Below are 20603 nucleotides of genomic sequence, written 5' to 3' on the forward strand. Positions count from 1 at the left end.
TTTTGAAGTTGTTAAGGAAATTGACAGTCCTGAAAGACCACAGAAAGTGGAGTATGGCCTGTAAGATCATACTTTTATGCAAATATGAAAAAAAAACTATAAGATGTGCAGAAAAGCCTATTCTAGAGCAAGGGTCTTTTTTCAATCCAAAGGAGGGATTTATTCTCTTGTCCAGGTACTTAAAATACATTGCTTTATCATGTAGGGGACCCCTGCAGAATTTTGGGTCCCGGCCCAGAATTTAAGAAACTAGGATATACTGGAAACTATGTACAAGATACCCTGGGCCTTGTGGTGTTTGATCATTTACTTGTATGTATGGAATTGAATCAGGGTCATATTAAGAGTTTGGAGACTTAATCCACCACTGTGAAGTCAAAGGTGAATTTCCATAAGTGGACAATAAAGTTTCGGTTCTATTCTATTCTATTCTTGTATGTCAGGCCCCCCTTATGAATCCAGATTAACTAGGCGTAGGCTACTCCAATGTGTGGGAATATAAAAAAAAAACGTCTTGACATAATGTATCTCATCCTTAAACTGAAGGAGTTTCCTTTGTCAATAATGCTTTTGTTTACAGGTCAGATACAATAAAAAACAGTATAGACCCAAGTAAGTAGGCTAATAAGTAGTATGACAATTTCACTTCATGGTTTTTATTTGGTTATGGCGACCTTACCACGATATTCGAATAAGACCTTACCAAAATGGCCGACCGCTGAGGTTGTCTTCGTCGCTTTATGATGACGTTTTTACATATCTTGAACTGCGCCAATTCCGCGAAATACGAAGCGAAACGAGCAGGATTTGGTGCAGCTTATATATGACCGTGAACATTGTTTTTTATGTGTGCTGGACGTGAATTCACAGCGACGACATCCAATATTTCTTGTTCACGTCGACTCTCCTCGGTCAAGACGACGTGATGGAGTACGGGAAGGAGAGAGTTGTGGCGCTGGTGGACATGGACTGTTTTTACGTGCAGGTGGAGCAGAGGCTGAACCCGGCGCTGAAGAACACTCCCTGCGTGGTGGCCCAGTACAAGACGTGGAAGGGAGGCAGGTGAGTTTCTAACACAGAGACAATGTGTTCACTGTATGGTCAATGCAACTGATCTGTAACTGCTGTGGACCAGCAGCAGTGCAGTTGCCTGGGTCCAGACCTGTAACGAGTTGACAATTCTGTCTGATATCAGGCAAGCAGTGCAGTAACGGAAAAGGTAAAAATAGCCCAAATCTAAATAGCGCGCGCACTTCTCCCCCATCTCTCTCTCTCTCTCTCTCTCTCTCTCTCTCTCTCTCTCTCTCTCTCTCTCTCTCTCTCAACTCCAGCTCATCTCTCTCTCTCTCTCTCTCTCTCTCTCTCTCTCTCTCTCTCTCTCTCTCAACTCCAGCTCATCTCTCTCTCTCTCTCTCTCTCTCTCTCTCTCTCTCTCTCTCTCTCTCTCTCTCTCTCTCTCTCTCTCTCTCAGCTCCATCTCTCTCTCGCTCTCTCAAGTCCAGCTCATCTCTCTCTCTCTCTCAGCTCCATCTCTCTCTTTCTCTCTACTTACTGAAGTATGAATAATGTAAATGTCATGGGCAAAAAACTCAACATTAACAATGAGTGAGATGGAAGAAAAACAAGAGCTATAAAAGGAAAGTGAACGTGGTGATTGAGATAAATGACTAGAAAATGTAGGAACAGGAAGAACAGTTTTAAGTGTGTGTGTGTTAGATTATGTAGGTTACTTTATTACAACTCTCTTTCACTCACTCAATCACACACACACACACACACACAGATAAAAAGCTAACTCCAGATAGTGGCTGTTCAGCTGCATGGATCATTCAAATCAGTGTCTCTGTGTTGGCAACTCAGCCGCCTTCTTCTCCCACTTTTCTCCAAAAGTTTTGCCCACAGATGTTCACCTTCTCACTATCATTTGTAAAAACCCTGGTTCCCAGTCTAACATCATTCTCCATTAGTATAATAGCGGTGAGTTACGAGGCCAGGGCCCATGGTGTCACCAGGAACATGTGGGCCGACGATGCAAAGAAGCTGTGCCCGGATCTCCAGGTGGCACGAGTACGAGAGTCTCACGGCAAGGCGGACCTCACACTGTAAGTGCTAGTGATATACAGTACGTAACCTCTAGGGAAGGAATTGTATATTGTGATAATCATAGGGACGTTTTCGGGATGTTTGATATCAATATATATTGTGATATCTGCTCATATGTGAAATCACATGTTAAATAAACCAACTGATGTTCATTACACTGAATTGCATGGTAATGTCGATATCAAACCAAAACTATGCAAGGCAAGGCAAGTTTATTTATATAGCACATGTCATACACAACAGCAATTCAAAGTGCTTTACATAAATAAAATAAAAATAAAGACATAGATAAAAAGACAGTGCAAGAAACTCAAATGATACTCCCTAAAATATGGCAGATTTAATTTTGTTAGAAATTTGAGTTTGTTTTTGCTTTAGACAACAGAATTGGGTATCACAATATTACAATATCATAATTTCATCACAATATGAAATATGATAATATTGAATTATTGCCCAGCCCTACTCTGCAGCCATTCACACTTACTGTGTTTACGGCACAAAACACTTTCTTTCCTTAATAGGATGAATAATAAGGATGCTGTATTTTAAGCCATCCACTTCTTGGACCCTATTCAAAAAGTGCTCAGTTTTAGGCTAAATAACCAACCCACCTTATGTAGTTACAGGGAGGCGAGTGTGGAGGTGATTGAGGTGATGTCTCGCTTTGCTGTGATTGAGAGGGCCAGTATTGACGAGGCCTACATGGATCTGACGGCTGCGGTCCAGCAGCGGCTGAAGAACATGACTGACAAAGAGATAGAGCCTCACCTGCTGAAGACCACCTACATCCAGGGTTACCCACAGTGCTCTCCTGAGCAACAAGCAGAGTACACTGCCTTGGACAAAGGTAGGCTATAACCAAACCTAAAGCTCTTTACTGCTGTGAATATCAGCAGTGCAATGTGACAGTCGATGCTTGGTTCTGGTGTTCAGCCCTATATACTTAACTTTACTAAAGGCCTTCAGTAAAGTAAGGTCAATTTATAAGAAAGTTTATAGTACTTTATATACTAGCTTAGTTTAATGGTACAATGAATAATGTGCTGAGGAAATTGTTGACCTTCAAAAATATTGTCAGATGGCGTAATTGGATTTGAGTAGTTCAAAATCTCAGTTTGACCATTGTTAGCTGTAATTAGGCTATCCCAAAAAAATAATTTCATAGTTATTTCCATAATTTGTCTCAAAACTTTGATGACACTGACACTGGTGTTGACAAGCGGCAGTTTTTTGCTTCGTTTTTTTGCTTAATTTCTTCAATAAAACTGCAAGAAATCCCTTAGCACATTTCCCTAACAGCTTCATGTTTGTCCCCAGAGGAGCAGAGGTCCCGGGGCCTTCAGCAGTGGCTGGCATCCGAACCTGTCTCTCTGTCGGGGGGGCAAGCCTCTGCAGAACTGCAGCTAGCTGTGGGGGCGCTGATCGTGGAGGACATGAGAGCAGCTGTGGAGAAGCACACTGGCTTCCGCTGTTCAGCAGGGATATCCCACAATAAGGTAGGATAAACTCTAATTTCTGTACTCCTGAGATAAAAATAATTATGTTAGAATACTTTGAAAAGGCAACAATTATCTTTGTCTTGGTCATAGTTAACTGTCCACTGTTTTCAGGTTTTGGCCAAACTAGCCTGTGGTCTGAACAAGCCTAATCGACAAACTGTTGTGCCTTTGGACTCCGTGGCAGAACTTTTCAACACTCTGCCCATCAGCAAGATGTGAGTATAAAGTCCTACTCTGCTACAGAGAATTTCTTCCTCACAATTTACACCATCATTTCTGTTGTACAGGTGTAAAAACTAAGTTGGCTAACAATATGCTGTAAAGTAATTCTGGTATCGTTTGTTCCACCTGTGCAGTCGTAACCTGGGGGGTAAGCTGGGTGCCTCCATCTCAGAAACCCTGGGTGTAGAGAACATGGGAGAACTGACCTGCTTCTCCCAGGCCCAGCTGGGAGAGCACTTTGGAGAAAAAACAGGGTGAGACAGGCCAGATATTGATTTCAAAGTCAAAAGTGTCATAAGATGGCTGGGTCATGTAGAGTTTGCTTAGGTTTTGTATGTGTTGCGTCAGCCACTATCACAATGCTTATTTGAATTCAGGCTTTGATTACAAAGTCCTAACTTAAGAGTTTCTCCTATAGGGACAAGCCTGTTTGTTCAAAGCACACTAGAAATAAACTTGACTCGAAATTCTGATTAAATTCTGACCATTTTCTTTACCCTTGATTCCCGCCCACATTTACCATGGAATCTCACTGCCTTGCAGCCCGTGGCTGTATGACATGTGTCGGGGGATTGAGTTTGAAGCGGTAAAACCCAGACAGCTTCCTAAGTCCATCGGCTGCAGTAAAAACTTCCCTGGGAAGACATCGCTTGCTACAAAAGATCAGGTACTGGCCATCAGTCTTTCTCTTTCCCCTGTATTACACCAGAGCATCTCTGACTAAAAAGAAGCACTACCCAATCTTTCTCATTATGATTGATTAAACAGGATTTAACAGGTGAAGAAACATTGGAAGAATGTAATCTAGATGTGTAAGAAAGACAGTCATGAGTCACACCCTTGCAGTAACATGCAATCGTTACTTTCCATTGGTTTATTGTGAGTTGTGCCATTGGTTGATGTTGATAATTTGATGATTTCTGTGTAGGTACAGCACTGGCTTAATCAACTGGCCCTGGAGCTGGAGGAGAGACTGACCAAGGACAGAGAAACGGTGAGGAGAAGCCATGATCATACTATATTATTTGACTTTCAGCCCTCTCCTTTCCTTCTCTGACACAGATTATCTTTTTCATACACACATTCTCAGGAGTCAGTCCCTATTTTCTGTGCTTTTTCTCCTGCACTCAAGCCTGTCATTTCTCTCTGTCTTATAGAACGGTCGGGTGGCTAAGCAGTTGACAGTTGGTGTTCGTCAGCTGGGGGACAAGAGGCCGAGCAGTTTCTCTCGTTGTTGTGCTTTAGCGCGCTACGACGCAACCAAAATATCCAGTGACAGCTTTGCCATTATCAAGAGTCTCAACACAGCAGGAAACCACCAGGCAGCATGGTAATTAGACAATAATACAGTTAAATATTTACTGTCAATGGGTGAACAAATCCTGGGTGATCTCATACATTCTCTTTCTTGCACCATGTGTGTCTCTGTCCCCAGGAGTCCACCCCTCACCCTGCTTTACCTCTCGGCTAGCAAGTTCAGTGACGCGCCCTCAGCTGGGGGAATTGCTGGCTTCCTTTCCAGTGATGTCACATCCACCCAGAGTCTTTTGTCCACCACTCAATCCTCCACCCAGTCATCCTCTGGACTGAAAAATGACTCCACATCCAAACAACCTGGCACCATTCAGTCTTTCTTTCAAAAGGCAGCTGAGAAACAGAGGCAGAGGATTACAAAAGGAGAGGTAGCGGTGGAGGATGAAGATAGAGGCTCTGGAACAATTCTCCCATCTTCCTCTTCTCACCCTCTGCCATCCTCTGCAATTGAGAGTCAATTTGAGACAGCTACCGCCTGCCCTGTCTCTTCTTCCACCCTTTGTTCTCACTCTACTTCTGTGGCCAACGGCTCAGTCAGCCCCCACACTGGCATCTCCTCTTTCTTCCACAAGAAGAGTATTGAAAGAAGCTTACAACCTCCAGCCTCAACCTTGAGCAAGCCAGAAACAGGACGTACGTCTGGGCCTGTCAAAATAGGAAGCTTTGAAGACACTGTGGCACTTGCCTCATTTGGCGTTGCCTCAGGCCTTCAGACAAAACAACAGATTGTGGTAAAACAAAGGCCAAAGTCTCCATCTCACCAGTCGCTGTCTGAACAGTTGAGGGAAGAACTGGACATTCCTCCAGAGGAAAATCACCCCTGGAGGTCAGATTCTCCTCTCCCCTGCCCCAGTCTCCCCCCTGACCCCTCTGAGCAGCGTCCTAGCCTGGCCAGAGAAGACCTGGTCAGCTGTGAACGCTGTGGCCAGGAGGTGCTGGCCTGGGAAATGCCTGAGCACAATGACTATCACTTTGCCCTGGACCTTCAGAACTCATTTTCCTCTTCATCCGTGAGCACAACTGCCATCTCTCTCTCTTCCTCCAACACCTCCTCTTCATCCGTTGTTCCTCTGCCCCCTGTCAGAATAGGAGGAGCAGGCACAGCCCAGCCGTCCCGGGGGAAGACAAAGTCCAGGGGCCAGTCAGGACCCCAGCCGAAACGGCCTCGCTCCCAGGGCGGAAGCATAGGCACGCTGGATTCTTTCTTCAAGAAGAACTGAGGACTTTCTGTACAACTGCACATTTTTAAAGGAAATAAAGCACTGTATTATTTTGTGATACTGCAAATGTATCACAATTATGTATGAAGAGCATGTGATTTTTTTTATTATCTTGTTAAAATTGCTGGAACAAAGGAAAGCCATAATGTAACAGGATTCTCGCTTGGACCTGCTTTAAATTTTATCTATGTTATTGTGCTATATTTTATAAAATTGTTAGGATTAAACAGCTTCATGCATTTTCTTGTTTCTTAAAAAGAAAAGGATCACTGTAAGCGTTTTAAATAAATTATATAAAATGGTTACTTTTGACATTTTGAGGTATACAAGTAGTGTTATCTCTGACGTGCCACTAGATGTCACTATTTTATGTCAGATGTAGTCCAAATTAGAACTTGTGCTGTATCAGCCCTGCTGCTTCTACATTCAAGGAAATTGGCTTTGATGATACATTGGCCACTTGTATGTATGCTCAACATGTGTGTAAATTTTGCTTTGTGATCAGCCACTCAGAGATGCAGACAAATACATCATTTCTATAAGACTGGCGAGTATACATTTGTCAAATGCAAATGGTCTTGGCATTTACTTGGCAATCAAAAATACACTATCGCAATTATGGTGAAATGTGCTTCTGTTTGTTTATGTGCATGTTAGTCAGAAAAGCACTAAGAAGAGGCCATAGCTAATCTGACCGACACAGAGCACCAGCCCTACTGGTGGTGATAAGGTTTGGACACTTTAGAAACCAGGGCTACTGCCTCTTTCACTTGGTGGATGTATTACTAAATTTCCCATAATATGAATATGAAAAGTTTTAAATTCTATCACAAAGGCTAATTACAACACCAGGCCTCACACTGTCATTGTAACTATATAGCAAGGTGTTGCAGGTGAAGGGAGATGTTTATTCACACCAGAATTACACAAGTTTTGACTACAAAGGCATTATAAGCCTGATGCATATATAGCTTCATGACTAATAGATGGCCACAGAACATGCTTGCCTATAGCAAGAGAGCAATTGCACCATTTAGGGGTGAGTCACATACTTTACATTGTTTCTACATTGTTGTTTCTAGTGTGTTGTAATGCACGAGTGTTTTTGTACAGCTGAATGAGTGAAGCTGTTTCTTGTGTCTTGCATCAGCCAGGAAGCAGATTAGGAGGATCTGTAGCCTAGCAGGATAATAAAATAGAAGGGGAAGCCTTGTACAGCTCAGTTTATTGTACTGAGTCATGCTTTGTGCCATGGGAACCAATAGACAAACAGTCAGTGGCTGATGACACAGTTACAGCAAAAAAAGAAATCAAATTTAGTCAAAGTGACATCAAAATTAAACAATCAATTGCAACAGCCAAGGTAGATAATAAACTTTTATTTATGTACACCATGATATACAAACTGGATCTGTACATAAATATATATCGTACTTCACCCAAACAATGATCCAAATATTACACTTTCAGTTAAAAGGAAAAACAGTCCTTGCATTTGTGGTTGCAAAAAAGTGAAAGTGTTGGTGTCGTTAAAAGGACTAAAACAGTCTGAAAAATGTGTTTGAAAGAATTTGTAAAATTTTAAACCACTACAAATCTATAAAATAAAAGACTCCTCAGATGCATCAAATCAAATTTAAACATCTGATATGCTCTTTTTTTTCCATAAAGATTATAAAATATTTTGGTTGAAATACATTCTTTTTTCCCCCCCTCTTTGAGTGCACACAAACCGTGCATAACGATAACATAGGTGCAACAAAATGCACATTTCAGTTGTCCCCTCTATCATAGATGTCAGTGAGACACCAATCTCTCTGCATCAATCAACATGCAATAATATAAGACATTGATAAGGCTAACAACAGCCTTGAACAAAGTGTAGCAATTAACATTTTTTTCCCTAAGTCATCTTCTAGATATCAAAAGCTATATCAAGGAGTAGCACCAACTTAAGTAGATTTTCTTTACTAAGTTGTAAAACTTCGGGGTGTGATGGAAGGTTACTCGAATGGTAGTTCCATTAGGCACTGTGTTAAACCCCTTCATAGTTAGTGACATCAGTAACTTAAGTGACGAGACGACATAAAGTACCTCACACACGATTGCTTTAAACAGGGCAGTTTTAACATCGCTGCACCGAGAGGCAGCTTCACATACATAATGCATAATCAAACACATCTCTTTGGGAGAAACATCCTTGTCTTTTTTCCTCAAAACTCCCCAAGTCTACAACAGAAACCTCCTCTGGAGTAGTTCTGCGAGAGTGGAATGCTGTCTAATAGAAGATCTACACTGACCTGAGTAACTAAAGCACTTTAAAGACAGGCAGTAAGACTATTAACTGTCTCACTGCACCATCCTGAGGCATTACTTGTGATCATAAACATAATTCTCCAAAAAAAAAATGAATGCCAAGGTGAATGCTGATGTGAGTTATCTTGGCAGGTTGACACAAAAAAACAGGGTCAAGTTTTAAATGTGCATACCTTACGCTGCTCTCCTTCACCTTCATAAAGTGCCCTTGTCAGCAATATAGCGTTGAGCAAGATGACCTTGGTCACGTTGCTTCTTAAAAGACTGACAAGCTGTGATAACCATAAATGTTTCCCCATTCTTTCTGTCATCATCTCACATGATGAAATAGCAGAGTTTAAAAAAACAAAAATATGCTTCAGGAGTATTCAAACACAAACAATGATAATCTGATTCTAATATAAAGGCTTGTCCTTTTCAGTCAGGCACTATGCTGGTAACAGACAAAGATGCTGTGGGGTGATGAGAATGACAATGATGATGGAGGTTATACCATGATGTCCAAACATCTCACATACTTGTAACTGCTGAGTTTGTAAACAATTGCCTGCCAAACGTATATCAACACTATATTTCAGTGCGAGCGGCTCTGTGCGTGCACCTTTTCCAAGTGTGTTTTAGGAGTGCAAGTGTGTGTAAACTGTGTAAGCAGCACTTCGCCGTGGGTGTGAGTCAGCAGTATGCTTCTTGATGACTGCTTTTATAGACTTGTTGCCATTCATTGATCTCTGTGTGCGTTGTAATAGTGTTCTTGACACTATTTCACTTTGGTAGATGTGCTAAGTGACCAAGTTCAAGAGGTGGCTGAGGGGTTTCCTCTTATCAGTGTCATGAAAAGCAACAACCTAAAAAGCTCAGCACCAGAAAGCAGACTAAAATGCCAGCAGTTCTTTAAAAGGCTCAAGAGAGAGAATGACAGGAGCTTGGTGACAACAAGGCTTTGGAAAAGCTATACGATGAGAAAAAATGTGAGAAAACAAAAACGAAAACCTGTGAAAGGGATTTTCTGTGCAGAGATCAGGACAGAGTGGCCTTTGGAGAAAGCAGGATGTTGTTTATGACGAGGAGAAAGACTTCCCTAAAGAAGCTGGTTTTGAAAGGGACGGTGTGTTCTGTTGTGGTTCTCCTGGACCCCAAACCTTTTCTGGGCTCTAGGCCTCCTCATCCTCGCTGTGGGATGGCTGGTACTGGGCGACAGGCTGCAACTTGGTGACATGACCGATGCCTTTGGTCACGCCCTCTCTGAAGAGCAGCTTGGCCCCCACCTTCAGGTATTCTGGGTGCTTGATGAACTTGAAGCGAACCACCGCCTTCTCTCCTGTTCTCAGCTCCTCCTGTGGTAAAAAGACAGATGGATGTGTGAATAGGAAGAAAACAGAAGGCATGAAGAATAGGATAATTTGCAAGAGAACCAGAGACACCGATCTGCAAGTGAATGGAAATCCAACCTGCTCTCAATCACTCATGGAAGGTTGGACAGCATTTGCATTGGGTTTGCATTAAGAACTTAGAAGAAGTAGAGGACAACTTCCCCAGACAGGAATGATTGTGGGCCGGTGGAGGAACTAACCTTGCCGTGCACAGCCACCACGGTGGCGGTCTGTCTCACGTTGCCAACATGCACAGTAACCTGGAAGCCCTTGTGGAAGGTCTTGGCATGGAACAGCAGCACAATCTCAGCCTCAAACAGCCAGCAGATGGTAGGGTCCATCTCTGGGCTCACCATCACCATGCCCTGCAAGAGGAAAACACATTGACATTGTACGCATATACTTTAAGGTTCAGTATGTAACATGCTGAAATCTAGTTTGGTTATAAGCATTTATCAATACACAGGGAGTGATGTTGCTATCCCTTGTGCCATAATCCAGGGTGAGCATTCATACAGAGGCCCAATTCAGGGTTTAACAGAATGATATATTACCATGCAAATAAGTACCATAGCAAACATATGTAAATCTACAAGACCATAAGACAGGCAGAAACATTCACTAGCTACCTACTCTCACTCACGCTTTCAGAGTGAGTGTGGGCAAGTAATGACCTATTCCACATAAAATTTGATACTTTGACACTCAATTGCAAAAGTTTGTTTCATTGTAGTCGTTTAGATGAACCCATTAAATAATTGTCAGGTTAACCATTTTGGCATCATCTTGTGGTCATTGCAGCACTGTGATGTCTTTTTCCTTGGATTTTCTGTTAATGAAAAGTTCATCTGTAGGTATCGGTCTTTTCTGTGTCCGTTCAGCCATGGTGGCTATCGCTGGTCATGCTAACTACTATCCAGTTATTTATTTCAAACAAACTGCTATTACTGCTGCAAAACACAACACTTCCTGTGTGGCAGAGGATTTTTCCCAGGAAAGACCAACCCGACTCCGGGAGTTCAGAACAGCAAATGTGTAAGATTTCATGAACTGGGTATAGGTTGAATCACTGTTGTGTTATGTGAATCCGTGATAGAGAGTTACAACTTATTTATTTGACATTTATTTATGTGAAAATGTTGCAGATTACTTCTTTAAGCCCTAAAACACACACTCTTGCTGAAGTTTTATTGAGACAGGGGAACACTGTGTGAGTGAAAACAAACACAACATCAAGTGTCTGACCTTGCGTAGTAGTGACCGGTCGAAGTCTCCCAGTGCGAGTGTGGCAGCCTGACCGGCCCTGAGCACCCTGCACGCCGAGCGGTTCCTCTGGATGCTGCCGACGGTCAGCTTGTGGAACTGGCCCGAGTCCGTAGGCCCTACCACCAGCTGCTCTCCCTCACGGCAAATACCGCTGTACAGCCAGAGAGAATATGAGGTTACAGCCTGTATTACCCCAAACAATGCAAGTTGGATGAAAGAGCAAGAGATAAGCACTTAAGCACCACACTGACCTGTATAGAGTACCTCCTACCACGGTCCCCACCTCGGGCACTGTGTAGATCTCATCCACCTGTAAAAGGATGTACACTGCTATCAATCACGTTGTCAAAAGCCTGTACCCCTGGGTGCCAGCTGACTGCTTGCGTGCGTACATGTACAGTACTTGTGTCTTAAGACCTACCTGAAACTCGGTCAGCTGCTGCATAAGCTCCTCCTGCTCTTTGCTGTTGCTGAGGGGAGGGATGATGTTGAAGAAGACCTTGAGCAAGTCCAGGCTCTCTCCAGACACACTGGACAAGGTGAAGATAGGTGTGATGCTGCCAAGGAGAACGCAGTCATGTGAGCAAGATATACAGACATATCACTGTCACCACGCAAAAACACCACTTCAGTTTTGTTATTACATATTAAAGGTGTTCCAAATTACAGAGAGAACACATACGCCAATATGTAACTATAAAATGTTAACATGGATAGTGGGTTGATATACTTGTAAAGGTTGCTGTGATACATGACTACAAAGCAGCATGTGTTTCATACTTGGGCGACTGGGCAAACTGCTGTGCTGCCGTGACGGCGTCGTCTGTGCTGCCCACGACCAGAGGCACCTTGTTGCAGCCCGGCTGCTTCAGGACGCGCTCCAGCTGCCGCACCGTGCGCTCCACCGTGGCCCGCGTGCACAGGTCCACCTTACTGACCACGATGAAGATGGGCACCTTCAGGGCCATGGCGAGCCCCAAGTGCTCCCGTGTCGTACCAGCTGGAACAGAATAAGGAATGAGAAGGGATGGGGATTAAGTTAGGCGGAGTAGGAGATAGGTGACAATGTCCATTTCATTACATGGAATCAACCTTGCCCACACCGCCTCACACCCCCAAACATACTCTCACATGGACGCACTCACAAACAATGTTCATTTCAGGCATTTAGCATGACACTCCTATCCAGAATGATGTACAACAAAAAAGCAGGTAGGGATTCAGTAGCTTAAAGACACTTCAGTTCAGGGACATTCTCTCTAGGCACTAGGTCACCCTGCTGCATTGTCTTGTAATCCGTCTGCACCAATTAATTGGGTCAAATTCCTTATGCACCCATTGCACTTGGCAAATTAAAGTGGTTCTGACTGATTGCATTTTATAGGATCAATAACATATTAAATACATCATTGGGTATGGAGAGATAACTCTGTTGTACTGACTGAGGACTAACACAATGGCTCTACACTCACTGAATATCAAACACCCTTGTTGAGGGTATAAAGAAGTTTATATCCATGCAGTACAGAAAAGGGTTTTAGTGGCAGAAGATAACATTGCTTATCTAGACGGTGAAACTCAATGGAGTCTGAGGGTCAGGAGACCATGTACACAAACTGATAAGACCAGGTAAAATGATCCATGACGTATGATTGTTACGTCATCAGAGTACATAGGCTAGCAGTGTGGGAACAAATTCAGCAAATATCCAAACCATCCAAGTATGTCACTAATGCCTAGCTTGTGCATAATGCCCAGTGGCTTCTCACAGGGAACGCAGAGGCCACAGCAGCAGTGTCCTCAAAGGTGCAGGCTTGCAAGGTGGGTCATGTTGCCTTGTAAACAAAGTTGGCGGCACGTGAGGGAAACAGATAGGTAGGTTATGTCTCGGTCCGGAAATAGGCCTCAAGTAGGCCTAGATCACTAAAGAGTTCAAGGACACTGACCCATAACACTCATTTACAGGCTGACAGAGACCCAAAATACATTCACCTCCCATCAGCTGAGCAGCAGATTGTTTTGCCAGCTGGGAGACATGAACATAGGCGGAGACCTTTCACTCAGGTCAGTCGGTGTGTGTGTTGTGTTACGTGCGTTCCAGGTAGAGGTCTATGGGAAATATCCTCATCCTATCTAATGTCAACGATGACTCGATTGGAGATGCCATAAATGTTGTTATAGCATCATAGAATGATACAAGATGGTTACCCGCCATTTGGCTTTTTGGCTCGTCACAGATACAGCCCCAGACTTGGCCTATGCATTACACAGATCAATTTCTCTGTTTCATAATTAAAGCTGTAGCTCTTGGGTTGCAGGCACCGTGTCTCCTGAAGGATGCTCCTCATTCTTGACCCATTTTCCCTCAGCATGTCCTATTTTAGAACACACGCCCACAAACACAAAAGCACATGCAGTACTAGTATAGTATAGTATATTCAAGCCAAAATAAAAAACAACAACAAAAAATTAAATATGCTGTAGACTGTATATGGGTATGAGACTAGACTTTATACTCTGATTTCTAGTTTGGGAGAGAACTGTTCATGTTGACAAATTGTCCTTGAAAATGAGTGGTATTCCCCTTTGAAGCCTTTTTAAGTGTTTCCTCTGCAGTTTTTTGTAGGGAATCAGTTTTGTTTTGATTCCACATCTGTGCCCATTCTGATCCCCTCCAGCCTAGACTGCTAAAAAAAATGCATTTCCTTGAATACTTATCATGATAAAAACATGAATTCTAAACACTAGGACTATTTATTTTTCCTTTAGAGAAATGATTTTAATTTTTAATTTCTCCAGCGGTGGTGGTAATTTTCCTGCTGTGGTGGCATATCACTGCTGGAGGAATATAAAGAAAACGCTGCCTATTTACTCTGAGGCATTGACAGTTTCTTTCATCATTACCTACTGACTCTAATTTCTTTAGTGATAAGCTGTACCAGACGATACTGGCTTACTTCCCCTTCTGGTCGTGTATTTATTTTATTATGTGGTGAAATGTTCCTGAAAGTGAAAGTGAAGTTATGTAGTGGATATATAAGGTAGAGCTACACCTGCTACAACAGATGCTGTGTTCACGGATTAGCATAACTTAAACCACAGAGGGGGAACTGATCAGTCAAATCATCTGCTGTAGTGTTTGGTTGGAATGAAAGCCTGCATACTCATGACTCTCTTTGAAGCTTGGTTGAGAACCACTGAGGTAGAGGACAATAACGTTCTGCCCGTTTTTCTTTTCCTGTTGTTATTTTTATACTGCTTTTAGCTGTGAAGAAAAATCCCCCTTGGTGAAACGTCTACCAACATTTTGTACATAAAAACTCAGCAGTGTGTGGAATAGTGTACAGAGTGAGGTTTAGTGAACTAAACATGGGCAGGTTTCTTGTCCTATCAACTCTTCCAAAATGCAGGACTGCTCTTTTCAGGCTGAGTAAAGTCCATGATATAAAATGTAAGAATGGAGGTGTGGGTTTGAGTGCCATTTTTTACCTTAGCAACCTTTTGCAAAATCAATGAAACCATATAGGCAACTGACCTCATCAAACCTGAAAACTGTCAGCAATACATTGACAGCAGCTGAATATAGTTAACCCAAATAACTAAAAAGGCCAGAGGTCTGTGAGTTGGAGTGCTAACTAAAGAGTGTTGTCTCCAAGGCTCAGGTTTAGACTACATGCCCCCTCCACACTTCCTAAAAGAAGAAAAAAACTTCAGAGTGCTTGCCCTTGCTATCTCATTCATGGCTAATGCTTCAAAAGACACAGCAAAAACAGAGATTCCTTTATATACACAGAGGAGGATCACAAGCTACTACACAGAGGGTTTTTATCTGGGCCTGCTTGCTGCGCCTGACACCCCCCCCCCCCCCCCCCCTCCTCCCAGTCATCTGGCAGAGTTATTTTCACAGCACAGATAAGTCAGGATGGCCGAGCGGTCTAAGGCGCTGCGTTCAGGTCGCAGTCTCCCCTGGAGGCGTGGGTTCGAATCCCACTTCTGACAGAAACCTTTTTGCCAATTCCTAGCAACCGACCAGTAAACGAAAGCAAAGAAATCTGTCTAGCCTGTCCCACCAGTTTTTGCAGCTCATATTTCAACTGTGTCCAAGGAGTCTTACATGGGCTCCTGCTCTCACACTCAAGTCTGGGTTGGTGAAAGCCATATTGCACTAATACAGCACCTACTAATCAAAGGAACTGCAAAAAGTCATATCAATAAGCAGAAGGCAAAACCCTGTAAGAATGTGGTCAAAATTTCTGTGCTGTCTACTTTCTGCAAAGTCAGCAGCATCGACTTACTCAGTCTTAGCTCACTGACCCAGCTGCAGGTCTCAGGTTCACCAAATCCCCATGGGACCAAACACAGAGCTACTGGTGGGTCAGGGTCAGAGATGAATGGAAGGTATTTGAGATATTCTGGGACTAGTAGTGGCGGGCAGAGAGGAGGGGGAGGGGTAGGGCAGTTATGGTAGGGAGGGTGGTCTGTTACATAAACTCAGATATCAGATGTCTGTAAAGCGCTAAGCCACAGTTGCTTACGTCCACTGCAGGGTGGAGGTGTGGTGTACACAAACATAGGTAACAGTGTCAGACTGCCCCGGCAAGTGTGCTGTGCTATTCCGTCTTTTACCAGCCTGTGTCCCAGTGACAGACTCACCTTCAACCGGGCTTATCTGTTGAATAGTCGAGTGACCAGATAAAGTGCACACAGAGATAAAAATACTTTCTGGCTGACTTAAAGGGGAATGCCATCCATTTTCAAGAGTAAAATATGTCTTTCTCTACCCTACGGAGAATACTGTGATCACAGACAGAAAATTCCAATCAGTTCTAGAGAAAGAATTGGCAGGCTCAGCTGGGTCAGGTCACATTATCAGCAAATTGTCTCTAGAACTGATTAAAATTGTTTTCCTACGATCGCAGTATTCCCCAAAGGATACAGAAAAGACATATTTTACTACTGAAAATGGGCGGCATTCCTCTTTAAGATGGTACCGTTTATTTATCCTGCGAAATACAGATAGAGCTCTTACAAAATTATAAGAGGTGTTAGAAAAATCCTCACCAATGCCAGTATTTGCGCTGACGACCAGCATAGCGAAATCAGGGCAGTAGCTGGTAAGGCCAAAGATAGTGGTCTTCAGGTACTTGTGGTGGCCCGCCAGATCAATGAATGTGATCATTTTAGAGGCACTCTCACAAATCTCCTCTGCCGTCCGAGACTCGCTGTAATTCACAACCTGGGGAAAGATAAATAAACATTGATGTCTGATGTTGCAAAGTGGGCTAAGGGACAATTGTTATTAATTTGGAAGTCTAGGTCTAGACATTAAAATGAATTGCAGATGCAGCGGTGTGATGGATAATACATTGTTACATTAATATTACATTGAATGAGACTCATTCTCTCCTCTTCAAATCTATCACTAGAACCGTTTTCTTGCCTGATCTGATTGAAGACCCTAGTAAGTCAATCCAGTAATTACCATCACATAATACATTTAACTTGTTGTGCTGCCATTTATGACAAATGATGGAAGTGTATACATCTAGGGCACACACTATTTGTTCTCTGGTGCTCTATCTTTTCTCACCTCTCCTTTACTGTTGAAGCCGAGGATCTCAAAGCTTATGCTTGAGGTGCGTCCAGTCTGGATCTCATGGAGATGTCTGAAGAGGTTGAGCCTCGCTCGCCCCCGTCCATTGTCCAGCTCGCCCTGCGTCAAAACACCCAGCAGAGTGGATTTGCCCGAGTCCACGTTACCCAGTACGGCAACCCGCAGGTCCAAGAACTGAGGGGAAATACACATAGACAAAAGGGGTTACAACAGTTAGACAGTTTTAAAAATGAATGAATCAGCAACAAAACAATAGCCACAGCCTAAAAGCAACATTGCGCCACAGTGGCTCTACTTACCTGCTGGTCGTCTGGCACCTTGCGAATGAGGACCTCAGCGATCTTACGAGGGACGTCAGAGTCGTACTCCACCTCTCGCTCTCTGAGAACAGTGATGTCAGCTCCAACTCTGAGAGAATGGTTAATAAATAGACCAGTCAAAATCATGTAGCATCTATTCCTGTATTCATATGACCAATAAAAAAAAAACAATAAGTATGGTATTTGATTTGTGTAATCACAAAATTATTGCCTATCACTCAGAGCAGACCTATGCAGATTTGGAATTGACCCAAATAGTTTTTTCATGGCAAAATATTGTTCAATACCAAACAAAGGAAGCATTAACATGGCTGAATGTCAGACAGTGATGATACTTTCTGGCCTTACTTCTCTGCCATCCTATGGAGGGTCTTCAGCGATGCCCTCATGTCTTCCTCAGACAGTCCCACCAGCATGCCATTGTCCTCAACACCAATCTGATAGACAGCTTCGCCTCGGCCCTCCTGCAGCCGCCATTTCATTTGTGTAGCCAGGTGCTCAAAGCGGTATTGCGTGGGATTCACCAGCTTCAACTAGGCAGGGGGGGAAAGACCTCAGAAATCAGTGCTGCACTTTAACCTAGTCTGTGGGTAGCCATCCATTTGAATGGGGTTTAGTCAGTGAATAACATCATAATATATTAACTTAATAATAGTATTAAGGAGTACTGTAGGCCAGAAAGACGAGCCTCTTGTTTACATGGTGGGGAAAGCAGCTGTCCATATCATCCTAAAAATGCTCTTGCTAATCCACTGTGGTGTTGGTTTTCCAGGGTGGATCACTTGCAACGTGCAATTTACATACTGCTGCTGACAGCTAATTGTAATGATGATTGACCTACACCTCTGAATTAAATAGTACCATTAGCAAAGTAGCTTCAACAGACTAACAAATGACAATGTCTGAGTTTACAATGAGATAAGAGAGCAGTTGTGTATAATATAGCATTGGAAAAAACAGGTGTTGAATAGGAAAAAAAAAATTATCTTTGAATTTGAAAGATAGATATACAGAGATAATTTCACAAAATTATTTTTTGGCATTTTTGTAGCAATCCCACCCACCATTAAACCCCGCCCCCCTCAATCCCACATATCAGGCACCCTAAAAAATATAAGTAAAAAAAACAAAAGGTTCAATGTAAGTGGATTGAATTTTTTTTTAACTGATGTGGATCTCACACACCTACTGTAACAGCACTTTTGCTTACCTTGTACTCTATATTGCCCTCTTCAGCCTGACAGGGAGAGAGAGGGAGAGAGAGAGGGAGAGAGAGAGAGAACAAGAACAACAGCTGTCAGACTGTAGAGAAGTGAGACAATAGGCCATTGATTTGTTAAAAGACACAAAGAAAAGCAATCTGACCGAATGAGCGGTCAGTGCACTAGTGTGTGAATAGTTACTGAGAGCTGTTCAAAACGACCAATAGCGTAGCTAGTCTTTATGTATGGTTATTTACCAGACAAAGGACATTAATGTGGAAGTGTAAAAGTCAATATTCTCAAATGGGGAAAAGTCTCCCATTCATACCAACAACTATGATCATTACTACAGTACACTATTTAGGGCAGTGGGTCTGCTTACATGCTGTTACAGATCAGCTGAGACAACAAATGGAGCCATGCATGTTCAGACATGTCCCAGGGGCAAGAGTTACCAGAGTTAGCTGCAATATCCTTTACTGTTACTAGAGTTAATGCTAACCCTAAACAATCTGTAATCCATACACAACAATGTAGCTGATTTGACCTAAATCTTAAATTGAGCTTTAGGTCTCTAGCTCAACTCAAATTTCTGAGGGAAAATACTAGTTAATCACTGAGTAACTTTCAATATATAATACTGCACATGTGCCATTAATTACTGTGTAGTTAAGCAATCTACAGCCCTGTAGTTCAGTGTACTTCACGGACATTGTAATAGTATCGTTAGCTAGCTATGAGTAGACCAAGCGCACTCCCTCCCCCTGACGATATTTACAAACACAGCTGTTCCTCCTCTACTAGCCGACTTCGTCAACAAATGACGATAGCAAGCGGCAATATTGCACTTGTTGATTTGAATTTGCTTCTGTATTAAAATAAACACACATTAGCTCACAGCTATGATTGTAACTACAGAGGCTAAATAGCTAACGTTAGCTGAGTAAGAAAATCTCATTCATTTCATTCTACTACCGACTACGTGTCACTGGATGCAAATTAACTTCGAGGACATTTGTTAAGGTTAGAGTAATGCTGAGGACCGGACAGGAAATGCAACAGATAATGCTAGATTACTACACGACCCATGCATCCCAACACACACACACACATTTCGTTAACAGTCTGAATAATAAATAATGCTAGCTTGAGCAAGCTTCCCCGGGCTAGCGGCAGCTATGATGGTTATTTCAACCTTACCTCTGGAGGTAGATATGGGGGGTTATTGCTTGGTTTGAAGTTTCGAGACGATCGACCCTTTGCTTTTTTGTAATTCTTTGCACAAGCTTTTTTAGGAACTATCCCAAAGCCATTTCCCGGGTTAGATCCAACTCCTTGAGATCCAGAACAATGTCCAGTTCCTGAACCAAAAAGCTCTGATACCCGCGTATCCATCAGCTACTTTAGGACCTCGCTTACCACTACCTGGATAAATATGACGTTAAAATATTAAATTATAACATGCAGGCTTTTATGTTTAAATGCAATTCGCCTGCTGGTGGTAGCTTTACAGTTCCTAAAACAAAACAAAGCAACAACCCCCCTCTTCCAACCGGACAATAACAACACCGTCCGAGGCTCGTTTTGAGTTTACAGTGAATTTACGTCAGAACCCTAAATGTCAACGGGTGTGCGTGATTTGAGCATCAAGACCGCCCGGGTGAACGGTGCTTTTGCTCATCTGACTAACAGCAGATGGCCTGTAGTCGGAAACTCCGCCCATCTAGCCATCCAGTGTCCGAGAGCATACACATACAATGTTTTGCGATCTTTTGCATCAGACGAATAAGGAAATAATTGCATTGGTTTACACCTCCTCGGTTTACACTGCCAGAGACTGTAGAAACAACTTGTTTACAACAACAGTGATGCCACCAACACCGAAGAGACCTTTAGACCTGAGGCCTTTAGACCTAAGGCACATTAAATTATAGAACTGCAGTAACTTGTATTTTGCTCATTGATTTGTTGTGTTAGCCTTTAATTGGGAATACCACTTCATTTATGAATTCATATATTCAGTGATGTACTGGTAAACAAAAAAAATTGCTAAATGGTGATATCCATAATCTGTATCACAAGGCCAACAACCACAAATACAAACAAAAATCAACTATATTAATTAAAGTATTGATTCATGACTTCTCCCCAAAA

At 42.7% G+C, this 20603-nt stretch overlaps 2 protein-coding genes and 1 non-coding gene across 5 annotated transcripts; 2 read left to right on the top strand and 1 right to left on the bottom strand.

Annotated features, from left to right (window-relative positions):
* Nucleotides 1-845: 845 nt before the first annotated feature.
* Nucleotides 846-6894, top strand: polh (polymerase (DNA directed), eta). Of its 3 annotated transcripts, none has more exons than XM_071922036.2 (10): nt 846-1062; nt 1968-2102; nt 2727-2953; nt 3424-3602; nt 3717-3820; nt 3962-4081; nt 4371-4494; nt 4756-4821; nt 4985-5157; nt 5263-6894. In XM_071922036.2, exons 1-10 carry the CDS (start codon nt 926-928, stop codon nt 6359-6361), a joined length of 2364 nt encoding a protein of 787 aa, XP_071778137.1. In that variant the 5' UTR covers nt 846-925; the 3' UTR covers nt 6362-6894. The 3 variants fall into 3 exon arrangements, with proteins under 3 accessions (XP_071778137.1, XP_071778140.2, XP_071778141.1); XM_071922039.2 differs by having other exon boundaries at nt 6231-6894; XM_071922040.2 differs by having other exon boundaries at nt 6226-6358.
* Nucleotides 6895-7758: 864 nt separating this feature from the next.
* Nucleotides 7759-20030, bottom strand: gtpbp2a (GTP binding protein 2a). Its single transcript, XM_071922014.2, has 12 exons — nt 19650-20030; nt 18458-18484; nt 17596-17780; nt 17227-17335; nt 16904-17101; nt 16375-16549; nt 12094-12313; nt 11735-11870; nt 11565-11623; nt 11293-11464; nt 10248-10412; nt 7759-10011 (listed from the first exon to the last, which is right to left on the bottom strand). The coding sequence occupies exons 1-12, from the start codon at nt 19842-19844 to the stop codon at nt 9829-9831; spliced, it is 1824 nt and encodes a 607-aa protein (XP_071778115.1). The 5' UTR covers nt 19845-20030; the 3' UTR covers nt 7759-9828.
* trnal-cag (transfer RNA leucine (anticodon CAG)) lies at nt 15230-15312 on the top strand. The gene has a single exon. It is a non-coding gene; the product is annotated as a tRNA-Leu (tRNA).
* Nucleotides 20031-20603: the final 573 nt, after the last annotated feature.

The sequence above is a fragment of the Centroberyx gerrardi genome, chromosome 15 (genome assembly GCF_048128805.1).
Source record: "Centroberyx gerrardi isolate f3 chromosome 15, fCenGer3.hap1.cur.20231027, whole genome shotgun sequence".
Lineage (NCBI taxonomy): Eukaryota > Metazoa > Chordata > Actinopteri > Beryciformes > Berycidae > Centroberyx > Centroberyx gerrardi.

Excerpts from the sequence above, each read along its gene's own strand:
- gtpbp2a (XM_071922014.2), bottom strand. The coding sequence starts at position 19,844 with ATGGATACGCGGGTATCAGAGCTTTTTGGTTCAGGAACTGGACATTGT. Across the intron at positions 17,102-17,226 it reads AGGTGCCAGACGACCAGCAG|TTCTTGGACCTGCGGGTTGC; the intron begins GTAAGTAGAGCC and ends ATTTCCCCTCAG. Across the intron at positions 11,624-11,734 it reads AGCAGCTGACCGAGTTTCAG|GTGGATGAGATCTACACAGT; the intron begins GTAGGTCTTAAG and ends ATCCTTTTACAG.
- polh (XM_071922036.2), top strand. The coding sequence starts at position 926 with ATGGAGTACGGGAAGGAGAGAGTTGTGGCGCTGGTGGACATGGACTGT. Across the intron at positions 2,103-2,726 it reads GGCAAGGCGGACCTCACACT|TTACAGGGAGGCGAGTGTGG; the intron begins GTAAGTGCTAGT and ends CACCTTATGTAG. Across the intron at positions 3,821-3,961 it reads ACTCTGCCCATCAGCAAGAT|TCGTAACCTGGGGGGTAAGC; the intron begins GTGAGTATAAAG and ends CCACCTGTGCAG.